Source organism: Lynx rufus, unplaced genomic scaffold (assembly GCF_022079265.1).
Source record: "Lynx rufus isolate CCGP_SWC_20201006 ecotype Redwood Valley unplaced genomic scaffold, mLynRuf1.p SCAF_7, whole genome shotgun sequence".
In the NCBI taxonomy this organism is placed as follows: Eukaryota; Metazoa; Chordata; class Mammalia; order Carnivora; family Felidae; genus Lynx; species Lynx rufus.
In genome coordinates, this window is record NW_025814889.1 from 74,914,705 (window position 1) to 74,929,126 (window position 14,422).

General features: G+C 38.4%; 2 protein-coding genes across 7 annotated transcripts in view; one reads left to right on the forward strand and one right to left on the reverse strand.

Moving 5' to 3' along the window:
- The window catches only part of SENP1 (SUMO specific peptidase 1), a 51,558-nt gene extending 38,812 nt beyond the window's left edge, over window positions 1–12,746 (reverse strand). The window contains exons 1-5 of one of the 5 annotated variants that reach the window (XM_047065413.1): window positions 12,517–12,746; window positions 8,728–8,775; window positions 7,142–7,272; window positions 5,102–5,186; window positions 4,210–4,251 (exon numbers count right to left, since the gene is read on the reverse strand). In XM_047065413.1, coding sequence (XP_046921369.1) covers window positions 4,210–4,251; window positions 5,102–5,186; window positions 7,142–7,272; window positions 8,728–8,775; window positions 12,517–12,730 — 520 coding nt within the window. In that variant the 5' untranslated portion in view covers window positions 12,731–12,746. Of the gene's footprint in view, window positions 1–4,209; window positions 4,252–5,101; window positions 5,187–7,141; window positions 7,273–8,727; window positions 8,776–11,881; window positions 12,417–12,516 lie in introns of those variants that run through there. The other 4 variants (XM_047065416.1, XM_047065415.1, XM_047065414.1 and 1 more) reach the window with 4 other exon arrangements.
- The window catches only part of PFKM (phosphofructokinase, muscle), a 46,521-nt gene continuing 43,959 nt past the window's right edge, over window positions 11,861–14,422 (forward strand). The window contains exon 1 of one of the 2 annotated variants that reach the window (XM_047065412.1): window positions 11,861–11,899. Coding sequence is in view for 1 of the 2 variants with exons in the window: in XM_047065411.1 (XP_046921367.1) it covers window positions 13,841–13,922 (82 nt within the window). In the remaining variant the exon portion in view is untranslated. Of the gene's footprint in view, window positions 11,900–13,840; window positions 13,923–14,422 lie in introns of those variants that run through there. The other variant, XM_047065411.1, reaches the window with a different exon arrangement.

Here is a 14,422-nt window from a genome sequence, read left to right on the forward strand (position 1 = left end):
GCAAGCACTCCCAGGCCTGGGCCTGAAAGAAGGTAGGCCAGACCAGTAAGAAAGCAGGTGGAGGGCCAAGGAGAATTGTAATTCAAATGAACAACAGTTATTGCTTAATAAGCAGCTGGTGTCACTTTGTTTTTAATTACCATGTTCACGACTCAGGGGCTCTCTCTAAGAGCAGAGATAACCTCATTGCTGCTTATTCTGGCTGGCTTATGGCAGGAATGACCCATCATATGCATCTGGTTCTGGTATGATTATCTTCAGTCACTTAATGTCATAATCATCAGACATATCAATACTCCCTCCAATGCGTGATATTGCAATCAGACTAAGTAAGAATTATATTTGAATCTTCTGACTTGTGGCTTACAGGCTGGGGTAAGAAAAGTTTCTTGAAATTTCACCTAAGACTAGAATAATTTCTAAACCCACCTCTCCCTATCAGCAGGATCAGACAACTTAAAACAGCACCTTCAAAATAACTTCAGATATTAGGTTATGGAACTCTGAGGAACACCAGTGGAAAACTGAGAATGATAATTGTCTACTTCTTGAATTTTTGCCTAATGTGGACATCATTTTGAAGACCTTTCAAAGTGAATTACCACAGAATTCTGCATAATATTATGTTATTTCAAATATTTAATGTAGCTCTTGATACTGTATCCAAAAAATAGACCAGGTGACAAAAATAAGTTTGTATTGCAGGTTTGTTTTTGTTTTGTTTTGTTTTTTTAGGATCAGGAATATCGGGATTTGGGATAAGACAGGAAAAACAGCAGTGGTCAAGGGTGGTGTTAGTACCAGTTGATCCACCAGTGGATTAACCTAATCTGAAATTATATTTACTTTCAAAATGAATTATAACCTTTTACCTTTGTAATCAGTATCTATGCATAACATCTATCACTGTTACTTTAAGGAGAGAAACATAAGACTAATAAAAATGAGTATTATTAAAGGCCAGAACATTTTTATCTTTAAATGCAAAGTAATAACAGTAGAAATCTGTCTCTCACACCTTTTGCTACAATATGATTAGGGAATGATTTGCCTAGAGATGTCTACTTAAGGAATAAGTCTACCAAAAAATGCAAAATTACCCTGACAAGTGTGAAATTTGAGACCAAGGAGAAGCTAGAGTAGCCTCCTCAATGGCATTTGACAAAGGCTTCAGCTTTCAAATGCAAGGGGAAAGCACACGATCAGGCAGTCTGTTTAACCAGAACAAGGTGGTTCTATCCCCACTCAATGAAAGCAATGAATAGTCCAGTATTGCTGATGTAATCAAGCAGCGATAGAGAGGGACCAACATAGGGCTGCAGACACTCTCTTTTTGGTGTTGGTTTAGCCTGGTATTCTGTCATCATTAAGAGATCAGATTGCAAATGCCACAATTAAGATTACTTATTATGTGCACATACACACACAAAACTGTAAGGAAATACACCAAAAATTTAATTTTAGTTGTGTTCCAATAACAGAATGATAGGTATTTTTCTACTTTCTCTACAAATTTTCTACAAGGACAAGGCAATATTTTATGAACATAATGAAATAAACTCTTATATTTTAAAAAATGTAGATCAAGCAATCACTACTATGAAAGTAACCATCATCAGTTGCTCTTGTTAACTTTCAGGTTTATTTAGTTATAAATAGCAGGATGCTTTAAATTATCTACTAAATGCCAGTGTGGCAACCTAGTTTAACATATTTTCCAAAGATAAGACATTGATAATGACTCTAAGCTTGAGCAAAATCATTTCTTTTCATCTTTATCTACTTTTCTTTGTTTAGGGTTTAAAATATTTTAATTTTCTCTTGTGTCCTTAATAATAAACACAATAAATTGTGTTCTTAATCAAATCAAGAGCTCTTGAAGTCTGAGCAACATTGTTATTAACGGAAAGATTTACATTTTCTCTGCTTTCTAAAAATGATTTTTTTAAATCAATGTTTTTAAATAGGTTAATCTTGAGTGGATTAAGAAGCAGATTTTTTAAAAGCTTGATATAGAGAGGCAGAGCCAGTAAAGCAGTAAATGGTAAGCTCCAGACCCTAGATTCTAAAGTTTTGGGGCTTTCCCATGTTCTTTTTCACCTTGATGGAAAAGAGAATAGAGTCAGAATGAAAGGCTGAGAGAGTCAGAATGAAAAGACTAAAGCAGTAAATGGGATAACCACATCTAGCCCAATCAAGCAGTGAAGCTCATGGTGACTGACCACAGAAATTAATGTGGGGATTATTGAAAAGAATACATACAAAAGAGATAGTAGAGACAAAATTCTGCAGGATTTAAAATCAATTGGAATGGGGGTGGCAGGAGAACGAAATTAGGAAAAGTACACAATAAAAAGTAGGTTTGATTTGAACGTTTTATTACAAGAAAAAAGTATATAACTCTTAGCCTTCACAGATTAAAAATTCTGATGGTCAGAGAGCAACCCTGGAGGTCTGTGACATGCCATACCTTTGCTTGGTCAGGGATAAGATGAAATTTGGTAGGCACAAATCTGAATCCTCTGCTTCACGCTTTAATTTAGAGAATGAATCTAATAGTTCAGCATCCCCATTTCAACATGGCTGTTGTTATTTGTTATTCATCACATATACAGTAACTGTTATGAAGTTATTTTTTTGCTTTTCCTAAAAAAAATGGCCTTCAAGCGACAGAGAAAAACTTCAGTGTAAGATTTTGATACGAGGATCAATTTATGGTATGAGGACAAACAGGAAAAATCTAACTCTCAAGAATCATGTCACTGAGTACAAAGCCAAGAATCTGGCCAAATATCACCACAGTCAAGAACATGAGGATTTGAGATAATCTCAGATATATCCTTTGTGAATATTAAGGGTCTAATGAAATTTAGAAGAAAAAAGGCTATACAGGGGTGCCTGGGTGGCTCAGTCGGTTAAGCTTCCAACTTTGGCTCAGGTTATGATCTCATGGTTCACGGGTTTGAGCCCCACATTGCGCCCTGCACTAACAGCTCTGAGCCTGGAGCCTGTTTCAGATTCTGTCTCTCTCTCTCTGCCCCTCCCCTGCTCATGCTCTGTCTCTCAAAAATAAATTAATAAAAATTTTTTTTAAAAAAGAAAAAGAAAAAAAGCTATACATACAGATGTTTTTAAGTCATATTTTTTACAATAGCTAAAAACAGTAAGTGTGAAGGGGACCTAAACTATAGGCAAAATAATGAAGCAAATGATTGCATGGGCCCATTATCCTAACTCATAGCCCCTCGGGTCCCACTGCATTTCTGAATTTAAAATTTTTGGAATTTTAGAGAGATATCCTGGTATATACTATGGTAGCACTTCAAGGTATAATCTGAAGCTGCACCCTGTAATCAAACATATTGATGGATCTGCAGTGAAATGTGTGGTGATATATCTGCAGTAAAATAAATACTCATATTTATAGATAAATAAAAGACACAAACAGCTTCAGGTCAATTCATGTAGGTTTTGCCAAGGAATTAATTCAGGTCAGGTCACTTTTGATACCAAATGAATTAAGAAAATAATTTTTGGTTTTCAGAGCTTTTTGGATTTTAGAAATGTACATAAAGTATTGTGAATGTGCATATCAGTTCCATGGATTATTAGAAATGAGCATAAAAAGGTAGATACAAAGAGTAACATGTAAACAGATGGAAAAGTAAAAATAAAAATATATGGGCTAAAAAAGATTACATGTATTGAATCATACGATGTACACCAAGCATGTACACAGATAAAAATTAGAAAAGGCCAGAGTTGAGTTGTTATGGTCAGCAGATTTTGAGTATAATTTTATGTAACTGTGTATTATTAAGCAATTATTTTAAACTACAAGCAAATATTCTACCCAATGGAAAATCAACATATGAAATTACAAGAAAACACAGCCTGAGTTCAAATTGAAATACTAATGATCTCATTTCATTAATGATCTCATTTCATTATCCACTCAACTGTCCTTCCCCTAGAATGAGCTGTCCAACCAGATTTCAGGCTCTCTGCTCATCAGAAAGGCCTTTGCAATAATAATGATGGCAGAGTTACTTTCTGAGCCAGTTAACTGATTTTTCCATACAAATTATGCACACACTATGTGGAGACCATTTCCCATACCAGGAGAGGAAATCCAGAGCCCAGGGTAAAGTACCACCCACCTAAATGACATTTAAATATAATATAAATCTAAAAGATCATCATACTAACGTCTTTTTAGGGGAGGAGATCTCATCTTGCTGACAAAGAATCCTGAGGAAGCCAAATAACAATAATTATTATTTGCATTTCATATTTATAATCTCAATTTATCCTTATAAAAATCCCATTAGGGCAGGTTCAATGGTATTACTAGTATTCCCATATTTGCGGTAAGGTGAGGAGATTGAAGAATTAGTAGTGAAAAGACATGGGAAGACCACCATCATCTTCCTGGGTTGTAGTGCCAGGAAGCTAACCAACAAAAACCTCTTAGTTTCCCCAAGACAGAGCCAGAAGATAACTGTAAGTCCTAACCTTAGGAAGGGGGCAGATGGAAAGTCAGGCAGGCCAAGGACTAGGAATAGCCTAGAGAATGCTGACTTCTGTCATGGATCACAAGCTGAATAGGCAAGCCCTTGAATATGCAAGCATGGCTGTGGCAGGTGCTAGACAGAAACATGTAGTTAACATTTCCTGCCCTGATGGAGGGACAAGCTTGTGTAGAAATAATTTTTTAGGATTCATGATTTCAAGCAAAATAAATAGGCTAGCTCTGTGCTTTAAATCCATCCAAAACAAATATCCTTTACATCATATATGCATATTAAAAAAAAAAAAAGCCAAAACCAAAGCTGTATTGCTTTTCACAATGACATCATGAACAAGTAAGGAAATGGATTAAAAAAAAACCTTTTCCATTAAAAATATGTGGTTTGAGACTAGGTCAGTAAAGTATTATAGCAATGCTCCTTCCCCATTCACACACACAGTGATGTTTTATGGGAGAAAATACAATTTTGCTCTTGACAATGTTTTCACTTTAGAGATAGTAAACACAAACAATTTGCTAGGAAGAAATCTGAATGGTATAAATGCCTTGACTCCAAGCAATGCGTCATACCTGAATAATAATTTGGATTATAAGCTGCACTTCTTGTAGAACATGTATAAGATCGGTCCAAATTTCCTTCCCTGGAAGGTAATATCTAAACAAAGCAAAAGATTTTTCATAAATCATATTTTTACAATAAAATGGGATAAAAATTTATACTAGGAAAAATGTACCATTAAACAAGATTATGACATATTTCTTTTTTTTTTTTTTTTTTTTTTTAAATTTTTTTTTCAACGTTTATTTATTTTTGGGACAGAGAGACAGAGCATGAACGGGGGAGGGGCAGAGAGAGAGGGAGACACAGAATCGGAAACAGGCTCCAGGCTCTGAGCCGTCAGCCCAGAGCCCGACGCGGGGCTCGAACTCACGGACCGCGAGATCGTGACCTGGCTGAAGTCGGACGCTTAACCGACTGCGCCACCCAGGCGCCCCGACATATTTCAAAATTCAATATAATTGTATTTTTATACACTATAAATAAACTACGTACTAATAAGAAAGAAAAATACATAAACAATCTGATGGAACTACTGAGGCTTCAAGGGGAAAAATGGGCAAAGTATCTGTTACACAACTTAATGCAAAGGATGTTCACTAGAAGGTAAACGTGCATGTGGTATATCCTGTTCTGCAAGCCAGCTGTATCATTTATCAAAGGGGGTGACAAAATGTACCTGTTTGGAATCTTTTGATAACTTCATACAGAAGTTCTTAATCAGGGGTGGGTACTGCACCCCAGTACCAATCTGGAAATGTGTGGATATATATTCAGTTAAATTATTAAAAATGATTATTGGGGGCAGATACTACAGGCATTTAGTGCCCAAGTGTCAAGAATGCTAAACATTCTGCTATGCTTGGAAGAGATTCACACAGCAAAGAATTGTCTCATCCATATTAGTAATGGCTTTCCTACTGAGAAAAACTGCTTTATTACTCAAACCTTAATGTGCAAATAAACCAGCTGAACATTTTTTTCCTTTTTAAAAAAAAGTATTCATTTTAGTTCCAGGTGTACACAATTATCCAACTTTTCTATGTGTTATGCTATACTCACCACAAATCTAGCTACCATCTGTCACGCTATATTCCCTATGCTGTGCCTTTTATTTCTGTGACTTATTCATTCCATAACTGGAAGCCTCTATCTCCCACTCACCGTCACCCATTTTGCTCCACTCCCCTCTCTACAACCATCAGTTTGTTCTCTGTATTTATAGATCTTATTCTGTTATTTGTTTATTCATTTATTTGTTTTGTTTTTCAGATTCCGCACGTGAGCTAAATCATATTTGTCTTTCTCAGTCTTATTTCACTTAGCATAATATTCTCTAGGTCTATCCATGCTATTACAAATGGCAAGATCTCATCCTTTTTAAATGCTATATAACATTCCATTTGTATATGTATACCATTCATCTATCAATGGACATTTAGGTTGCTTCCATATTTTGGCTATTGTAAATAACGCTGCAATAAACACAGGGGTGCATACATCTTTTTAATTTAGTGTTTTCATTTTCTTTGGGTAAATACCCAGTAGAGGAATTACTGGATCACATGGTATTTCTCTTTATCAGATAAAAAGTTTTAAAACTGTAGATTCTGACTGAGGAGGTCTGGGGTGAAGCCTGAGATTCCGTATTTCTAACAAGCTCCCAAGGGATGCTGTTGTTGCTGGTCCTTTGAGAAACTACACTTTTTATAGCACTGGGAAATCTCAGAGCCTCTGAATATTTACAAATTACCCATTTAATCCCAACAATTTTAAGACACTAGTTTAAAAGAACACTGACCTGTGTTTTCATGATTATAATATGCACAGGAATAAAATGTTTTCTAAAATAAACAGTTCTCAAAGAACTCATACATAGCCTGGTTCTTGTTTTAACTTTAATATATCAAACAAAATTCAGAACACCAGAAATACCAATTCTAAAAAGTTTATATATACATTCGTCCTTTTGAGTATGGCATTTAAATTACATTAGATGAAAACTGAAACCAAAATAATTCATTAAATAAGGGAAGAAAATTATTCCTAACCTGATGGTCAGAAAGTGAAAGCTGGTCCTCTGGAAAACCTGTTTGTCCCAGGAGATGGGTTTTGAATATGGAGTTGTGGTTCACTAACGTTACTTCTCCAGCATCCATCCTCATCCTATCAGCAATATCATCTGTGAAAAGAATCCAAAATTAGTTCAAGTCATATAATTCTTCAATAACTACTTTCCTATGAACAAATCTTTTCACCTAATAAAAATGATTCCCAAAGAACAGCTCTATAGTCAAATAAAACCTCTTTCATAACTAACCATTGGCCAGCAATCTCAAAATGTCATTGTCAAAAAGAGGCCCATGTGCAGAAATTGGCTCATTTGGAATTGACTGAGATCATCTGCCAAACAGTTCAAAACCTGTACAAGTATTTAAAAAAAAAAACAAACCACATTTAATTCAAAGTTTCTTTAAAAAATTGAATTTTCCCTAAAGAAATGTTGAATGTTTTCACTAGAAAAGAAGTTAACTACTTAAAACACACACACACACACACACACACACACACAGGGAAAAAAACTCATCATTCAAAAACAAACACTCAAAAACAGTTAATAACTGTTTATTTCCTTTGTCTAACTCAAAAAGTGCTTAAAAATGAATCCACCTGCACTGTCTTTTCTGCAAAAAGTATAATGTATACATATGGCTCTTGACAGATATCAGCTCAATTACTATAATACTGTGGCAGAACCTTACTTTATAACCATCTTTGAGACCTTTGTTAATGTAAGAGAATAGAAGCAAATGAGAGTGACAGAATTCAGTGACTTACACTGACATCAGCAATTAGAGAAAAGGGAAACAAATGACCAGGTAAGAGAGATGGTAGACTAAGCAAAAGGAAAAAACAGAAACAAGAGAGAAGACTAATGTGAATCTAAAAGGAGCACATGAGATGTTATAAGATGTGTAAGATCTAACTGTATAGACTGTTCAACCTATTCCTAATTGGCTACTAGTCCTGACCTTGTATCGATCCCCTTTCTAGACATGAAGAACTATGAATAATGCAAAATGTTGCATTCATAGTGAATTCTCAATGTTACCAGCTAAGTGAAATTTTAAAATTTACCCTAATCAAATTATTTATCACATAGATGGTGGTATAACATAGTACAAAAGAACAGGGACTCTGAAACCAGGCTGCCTGAGTTTATATTCTGGCTCTGCCAGTTATAGTTGTTTCTTAATTTCTGTGTCTCACTTTCCTTGTTGATATTAAACACGCTTGTAAGACAGTTGCAAAAAATTAAATGAATTAATATATTTTAAGTACTCAGAACAGGGCCTGGCACATAGTAAATGTTTGCTAGTGTGTATTTGGCTTTTTCAATACAATGAATGAGAAAATGGTTCCAAATGATGCTATAAACAATGTCTCAACCAAGAGTATTGTCTAGTATTACAGTATTACATAATTAAGTTGAGATCTCTCTTAAGATTATTATTAAGCACAAAGATGCAAATACTGAAAATGTTAAAAACAAAACAAAACAACAACATTTTTTCATTCCAACCTAACTAATCAGAGTAACTAAAAGACTCAATTACTACTTCAGAGTTAGACTTACCCATGTCAGGTCTTTTCACATCACTGACTTTAGCAAAGATACAAAGTTCTATAAAAGAAGACAGAAAACGGAAATGTGACATACTGGAACACCTCTTTCATACAATTATAGAATAGGAAGCCATTCAAAGTGACATTTGTGTTCTTAGGAAAGAAAAATATAAAATGGTAAGAAGAGATGATTTGAAAGAGAAAACAGACACTAAAACTAACCGGAGGCAATCTGAAACATTTCCAGAACCTGAGCTGTATTAGACAGCAATTACAGACTACCCACAGAATGACAGAACATTACAGCAAGAAGGAAGTTGGGAGTGCCAAACCTTAAAGATTGATTTGTATATATATGGTCATAAAGTTAGTGACTGAACTGAAATTACAACCTGGAAATTCTTCACAAACTGTTCCTTTATTACCTCATGCTAAACCATTTAATTAAAAAGTGATAGATCTTGTGGTGGTCCTATTAGACTTCTTTTCTAGAAGTTTTACTCAGTGGCCAAACATAAAGCTACTGACACTCTAAGAACAATCAAGGAATATTTCCCAATTGTACTAAAGTACTTTCTCTCCCATCATTAATTAAACTGCTACAAACCAAAGCCCCTTTACCTACATGAAATTTTCTCCTCTGATGTATCCAATTTTCCCAGAAAAAGGAAGTTAGAAGCCTAACTGCATGGAACTAGGTTAATAAACATGTCCTTGGCACCCAAGCTTCTTGGCAGATTGAAGAGGAGACTAGGGATGGTAGCAGTCACACTTATTACCGTCATAATCTCATTACCAAATTTTTAAAGTTTATTTATTTTTTTGAGAAAGAGTCCACATGCATGCATGCAAAAGCAGGAGAGGGGCAGGGAGACAGAAAGAAAGAATCCAGAGCAGCCTCCATGCCCAGCACAGAGCCCAAGGCAGGGCTCGATCTCAGGACTCTGAGATGACCTGAGCTGAAATCAAGAGTCAGTCGCTTAACCAACTGAGCCACCCAGACGCCCCACCATATTTTAAAAAGATTGAGCATATCATCAACTTTAGTTTGTCATCAACCTTATCAATCAACTTCATCAACTTTAGCAATATCAGGGCATCAATCTACTAAGGGCTAGATGATGATAACAGGTATTCCTTATGGTCACAATAATGAAATGCAGGCACAAAGGAAGCCTGCTTGAGCTTTTCTTGGCATAGCTACAGACTAAGCAGAGCAATCATCTGATTACCCAGTCTTGCTGGGGAGGGTTCCCAAAAAATTTAAGCCTTATATTCAGGCTTCAAATATATTTCCAAATGCTCAACGTAACAAAAGGCTTCTATCTGGAAATTTTCCAGGTATTCTTTCCTCTTCTTCCTTTTTAAATAAAGCAGAATCCCCTGGGTTCCACATTAATAATTAAAGCCCCACATTTACATCGTAACACAAATGCATCCAGCTTCTTCAGTGTGCTTATGTTACTTTCTCTTTGGCATTTGCCTTTGTGTTAGAAGTAGGGATATCTTACTCCAAGATTCAACATGAAATGCTGGATCTGGAAACGTTAATGCCACCAAACTCTTGTAACCCTAAGATTTTTTTGCCTTTTAAGAAAAGTATTCCAGCGTGCCTGGGTGGCTCAGTCGGTTAAGTGTCAGACTCCTGATCTCGGCTCAGGTCATGGTCTCACGGTTTGTGAGGCTCTACACTGAAAGTGCGAAGCCTGCTTGGGATTCTCTCTCTCCCTCTCTCTCTCTGCCCCTTTTCAGCTCATGCTCTCTCTCTCTCAAAAATAAACTTTTTAAAAAAGTATTCAAACAATATTTCCTAGTTCACACATTGTTCATTTAATTTACTAAAAGAATATAAGCTATTACATCTACTCAGGTGAAGTCAATAGCTGAACACAAAACAATAGGAAATTTGAAAGAAAAAAAAAGATGGCGAAGTCCTGACAGTAACAAAATGTAACAAGTATGGCAAAACCTGTATAAGCTTACATGCAAACAGGTGACTATAAAAGAGAATGTTTAGAGCCACAATGAAGTTACTAGAAAGTATTTACTTGAGGAGAGGCGATTAGCTTTATCCAGGACCAAATGCGGTTAGAATAATTTATGATATGAGAAGGGAATGGAAATATGGAAATGACCAAGTGAATCATTCTAGTCTGAACTCTGGAAATGTATATGATACAGTTTGTAGTATACACCACGTATTTGCTTGTGTTTCTCGTATTTTCACATGCCATCTCTCCCAGTTAGACTCTAGCACCTCAACACTGTAACGCCTTAAAACACTGAGTATTCAATTCCTTTCATACACAAACATTTACTCTGCACCAATTACATACAAGGTATTAGGAATACAAAGATGAGTAAGAAATGGTCCCTGCTGCTGAAACACTGCCAACTGGGGGGAAAACAGATCCATAAAAAGATCCTCAGAGCAAGAAAATAAAGCCAGTGCAATTGGTAGGAGGCGTGGGAGTCAGATAAAGAAAAGACTTTCAAAGCAGTAGTCGAGTTACATCACCTTGGCCTGAAGTGGCAGAACCTGTTTTTTAATCCATTTGCTCCCTCTAGACTTGACTCATCAGATGGGTGACATGAAGACCATGTCTGCAGTCGGGATGAATTGGAATGGGGGGGGGGGGGAGAAGAAAGAGACTTCTCAAGAGAAAAATGAAATGAGGCTCCCAGACTGGGACTAAAGGGGAAAAAGGGATCTCTAAACTGGAAGAAGATTCAGGGATCATGCTTAAGAGATGCATAAGGTTTCACTGTAACTGTAATTCCAAATTCTGTGTAATCTACCTTTCAACAGGAGCCCGTGACACCAACTAGCTCCACAAAGACTGAGGAGATGGTGTGATCTACTCCGTTCAGAATATCCAATTAGAACAAAGACGCGAAGTAAAGTAAGTGGTAGCCTCTATTAAGGCTTTATATAAATTTTATAAGAAGCACCCCCCCCAAATAAGTGTACCAAACGTGAAGTGAAATGACCTCAACAAGGCTGACTTGAAAGTGATAAAGGAGTAAGTTATTGCCAACGAGATAAGTGAAAATACTGCAAAGGCACCGATAAACAGAAATCACCAAACTGAAGAGAAGCCGGGCATATACCCAGAGAGACCACGTTAGGGCACACCAAGAAAGAGACGGTTCAAGGGAATTACCAGGAGGCGATGAGCCAGGTAAGCAAACCGTGGCAGTTAAGGGGGTTTTCATAACCTGGGCAGGAGGGTCCAGACGTTTCTTTCTGGTGGTGGCACACTAGCGATATCACGTCTCAGGGAGATACCACAGAGTAAAAGAGTTGGAGAAATGTTTACGTGAGACGCAGAAGTAGTCGAGAAATATCACTCAGGTCTCAAGGAAGGCGGGAGGTGAAGCAGGTGTAACAGAAAGCTGAGCTTCCCGGTGAAAACAGCTTTCCCGTGAGAGAAGACCCTGCTCGGGCGGGAAAGCCCCGAAATCCCAACCGGCCTTTTTGCCCCCAGGAGGGCTGGGCGCCGAGATGGGGCCTGTGGTAACGACAAGGGAGACGGCCTCTCGCCGGCCCGGGAGAAAGAGGCCTGAAGGAACGGCCTCGGGAAGCCTAACTAACGGCCGCCGGCCACATCCCGGCCGGCGGATAGCCGGGGGGAGGGGAGGTGGTCCCAGGGGGCGGGGCAGAGGAAAAAGCGCCGTCCCCACAGCCCTCCCAGCTTCCGCCCAGCCCAACCCAGGCCGCTGGGCCCGGACCGGCACTGCCTCCCGGCCCAGGCTCCCTCCATCCTCACCCCTCCCCCAGCTTCCCGCCGCCACTCACCGAACCGGAACCGGCTGCTATGCGAAGGGGTTTCCGGCCGGGCGCGGAACGCAAAACCCGGGAACCGCCGCGAACCGGAACAGCCTCCACAACACCGGAAGAGCCGTCCGGTGGCTGTGGAGGGGCGGGGGTGGGGCGGGAGGTCAAAGAGCAGAGTTGAGGACTCGGGGGACGCCTGCGCAGTGTGGCCAGGCCTGAGAAGCCCGGGGACCATCTAAGGCTGAAGTCATAATTTCCCTGTTCCCCTTTCAGTTTGGGATTTTTTCTCGTTCCCGTTCTCGTTCTCGGATTACTGTTAGTGTGCCCGTCGTCCTTCGCTTTTTCCTGTTCCCTCGATCCCCTTGCACGGCGTCTTCTGGTTCCGCTTGTCGATTTTTGCTCTCGCTCAGGTTTCCATGGCAGCTTTTTGCTGTGGCCGTCAATCGGAGGAAACTTGTGGCCACTTTGACGGATGTGGACCTGAGAGCTAACTCGAGCTCTATACCGTGTTTCATTGAGAATCACGGAACGTTAGTGCTTGTAGGAAATATTTTAATCTAACGGTTTCAGGGAAGTGAAGTCATTTCCCAAAGTTATAAAGTGCATGGGAGATCTGGGACTAGGAAACACGTTTCTTAATTTGCAGGCCTGTAGTCTTTGCACTACATCATGCTTGATTGGCCATTCGGGAGAAGAAAAAAAAAAGCAGTTTGGGATTAGTTTAAGTTAGATTCTGGAAACTTGTGGCACTTTACAGACCTCTGGAAGAGTTTGAAACATAGGGAGAGGTGTGAGGAAAGCTATTGGCGGTCCACCAAAGACCTACTTTTCCGAGTAAAAATAGAAAAGGATCCAGGAGTCTGCCCTCTGAAGAACTAAATGGCCCTGGTGTTGCTCCTGTGACTGAATGGATTAACATATAATCTGTGCTCTACTTAAAAAAAAAAAATAATTGGAAGAAATATGTTTATTCATTCAGACTTTTTACAAAGTCCTTCAACTTGGCCTCTGGACTCAGGCCCTGTCTAGAAGTTTTGGAGAAATGCTTCTGAGTAGACCCTTTAGACCTCAGAAGTCTGAGCTCAGACTTTATTAAAAGAACGGGAGTCTCTGTAGGCCCCAGCCTCTTACCTACTCTGGAAAAAAGGAGATGCTTGCTGAATTCAGGAGATCTTGCCCTGTCAAATACATAAAAGTAGATTATTTGCATCACTTCACATGCTGATACTACATATTGTCATGTAGTATTGGGCATACCTGATCCGTATCAGTTTTGTCCATCTTAAATCATTCCATAGATCTGTTCATATGGATTAAACTCCGTCTCTGTTTCTAGGAGACAGCGATGCATAAGGAGGAATTTCATCTGAAATTTTTCATGTGTGTGATTCAATCTCGCGGGTTAGTCAGGACTCCTCAGAGCACAGGTACCATTGTCTCCTGATTATACACCAGTGACAAATGGGTTCTCTTGCAGGAATTTCGATACAGGATGTAAAACTTACTAGTCTAAATGTAGGCTTTAGGGGTCAACTGACTTTATTCCATCCCCACTATCGTAAAATATTTGTCACTGAGTCATGTCTCTTCCTTGCACAAGTATCAGCTGAGATTTTGGTCTGATATGTGGAAATAGGCCCAGGCAGGTAAGGAGGACTTGGGAGTTAAGGAAGAACAAAATTTATAGCACATGACCTGGTAGTTGATTTCTCTGTCCTTTGTGAATTATTTTAACCTTTCTGGGCTCATCTGTGGGAGTCCTGGTTACAATTGTCATTGATACTCTAAAACCTATAAGATAGAGTTCCAAAGAAAAATGGCTTTCTATTACATCTCAGTCTCAAAGTATCTAGAGATATGTTCTGCTTTTCTCTCATTTATGTCAAAGGAGTAGAACCTTTTTAAGGTAAGATAATATTGAGAAAAG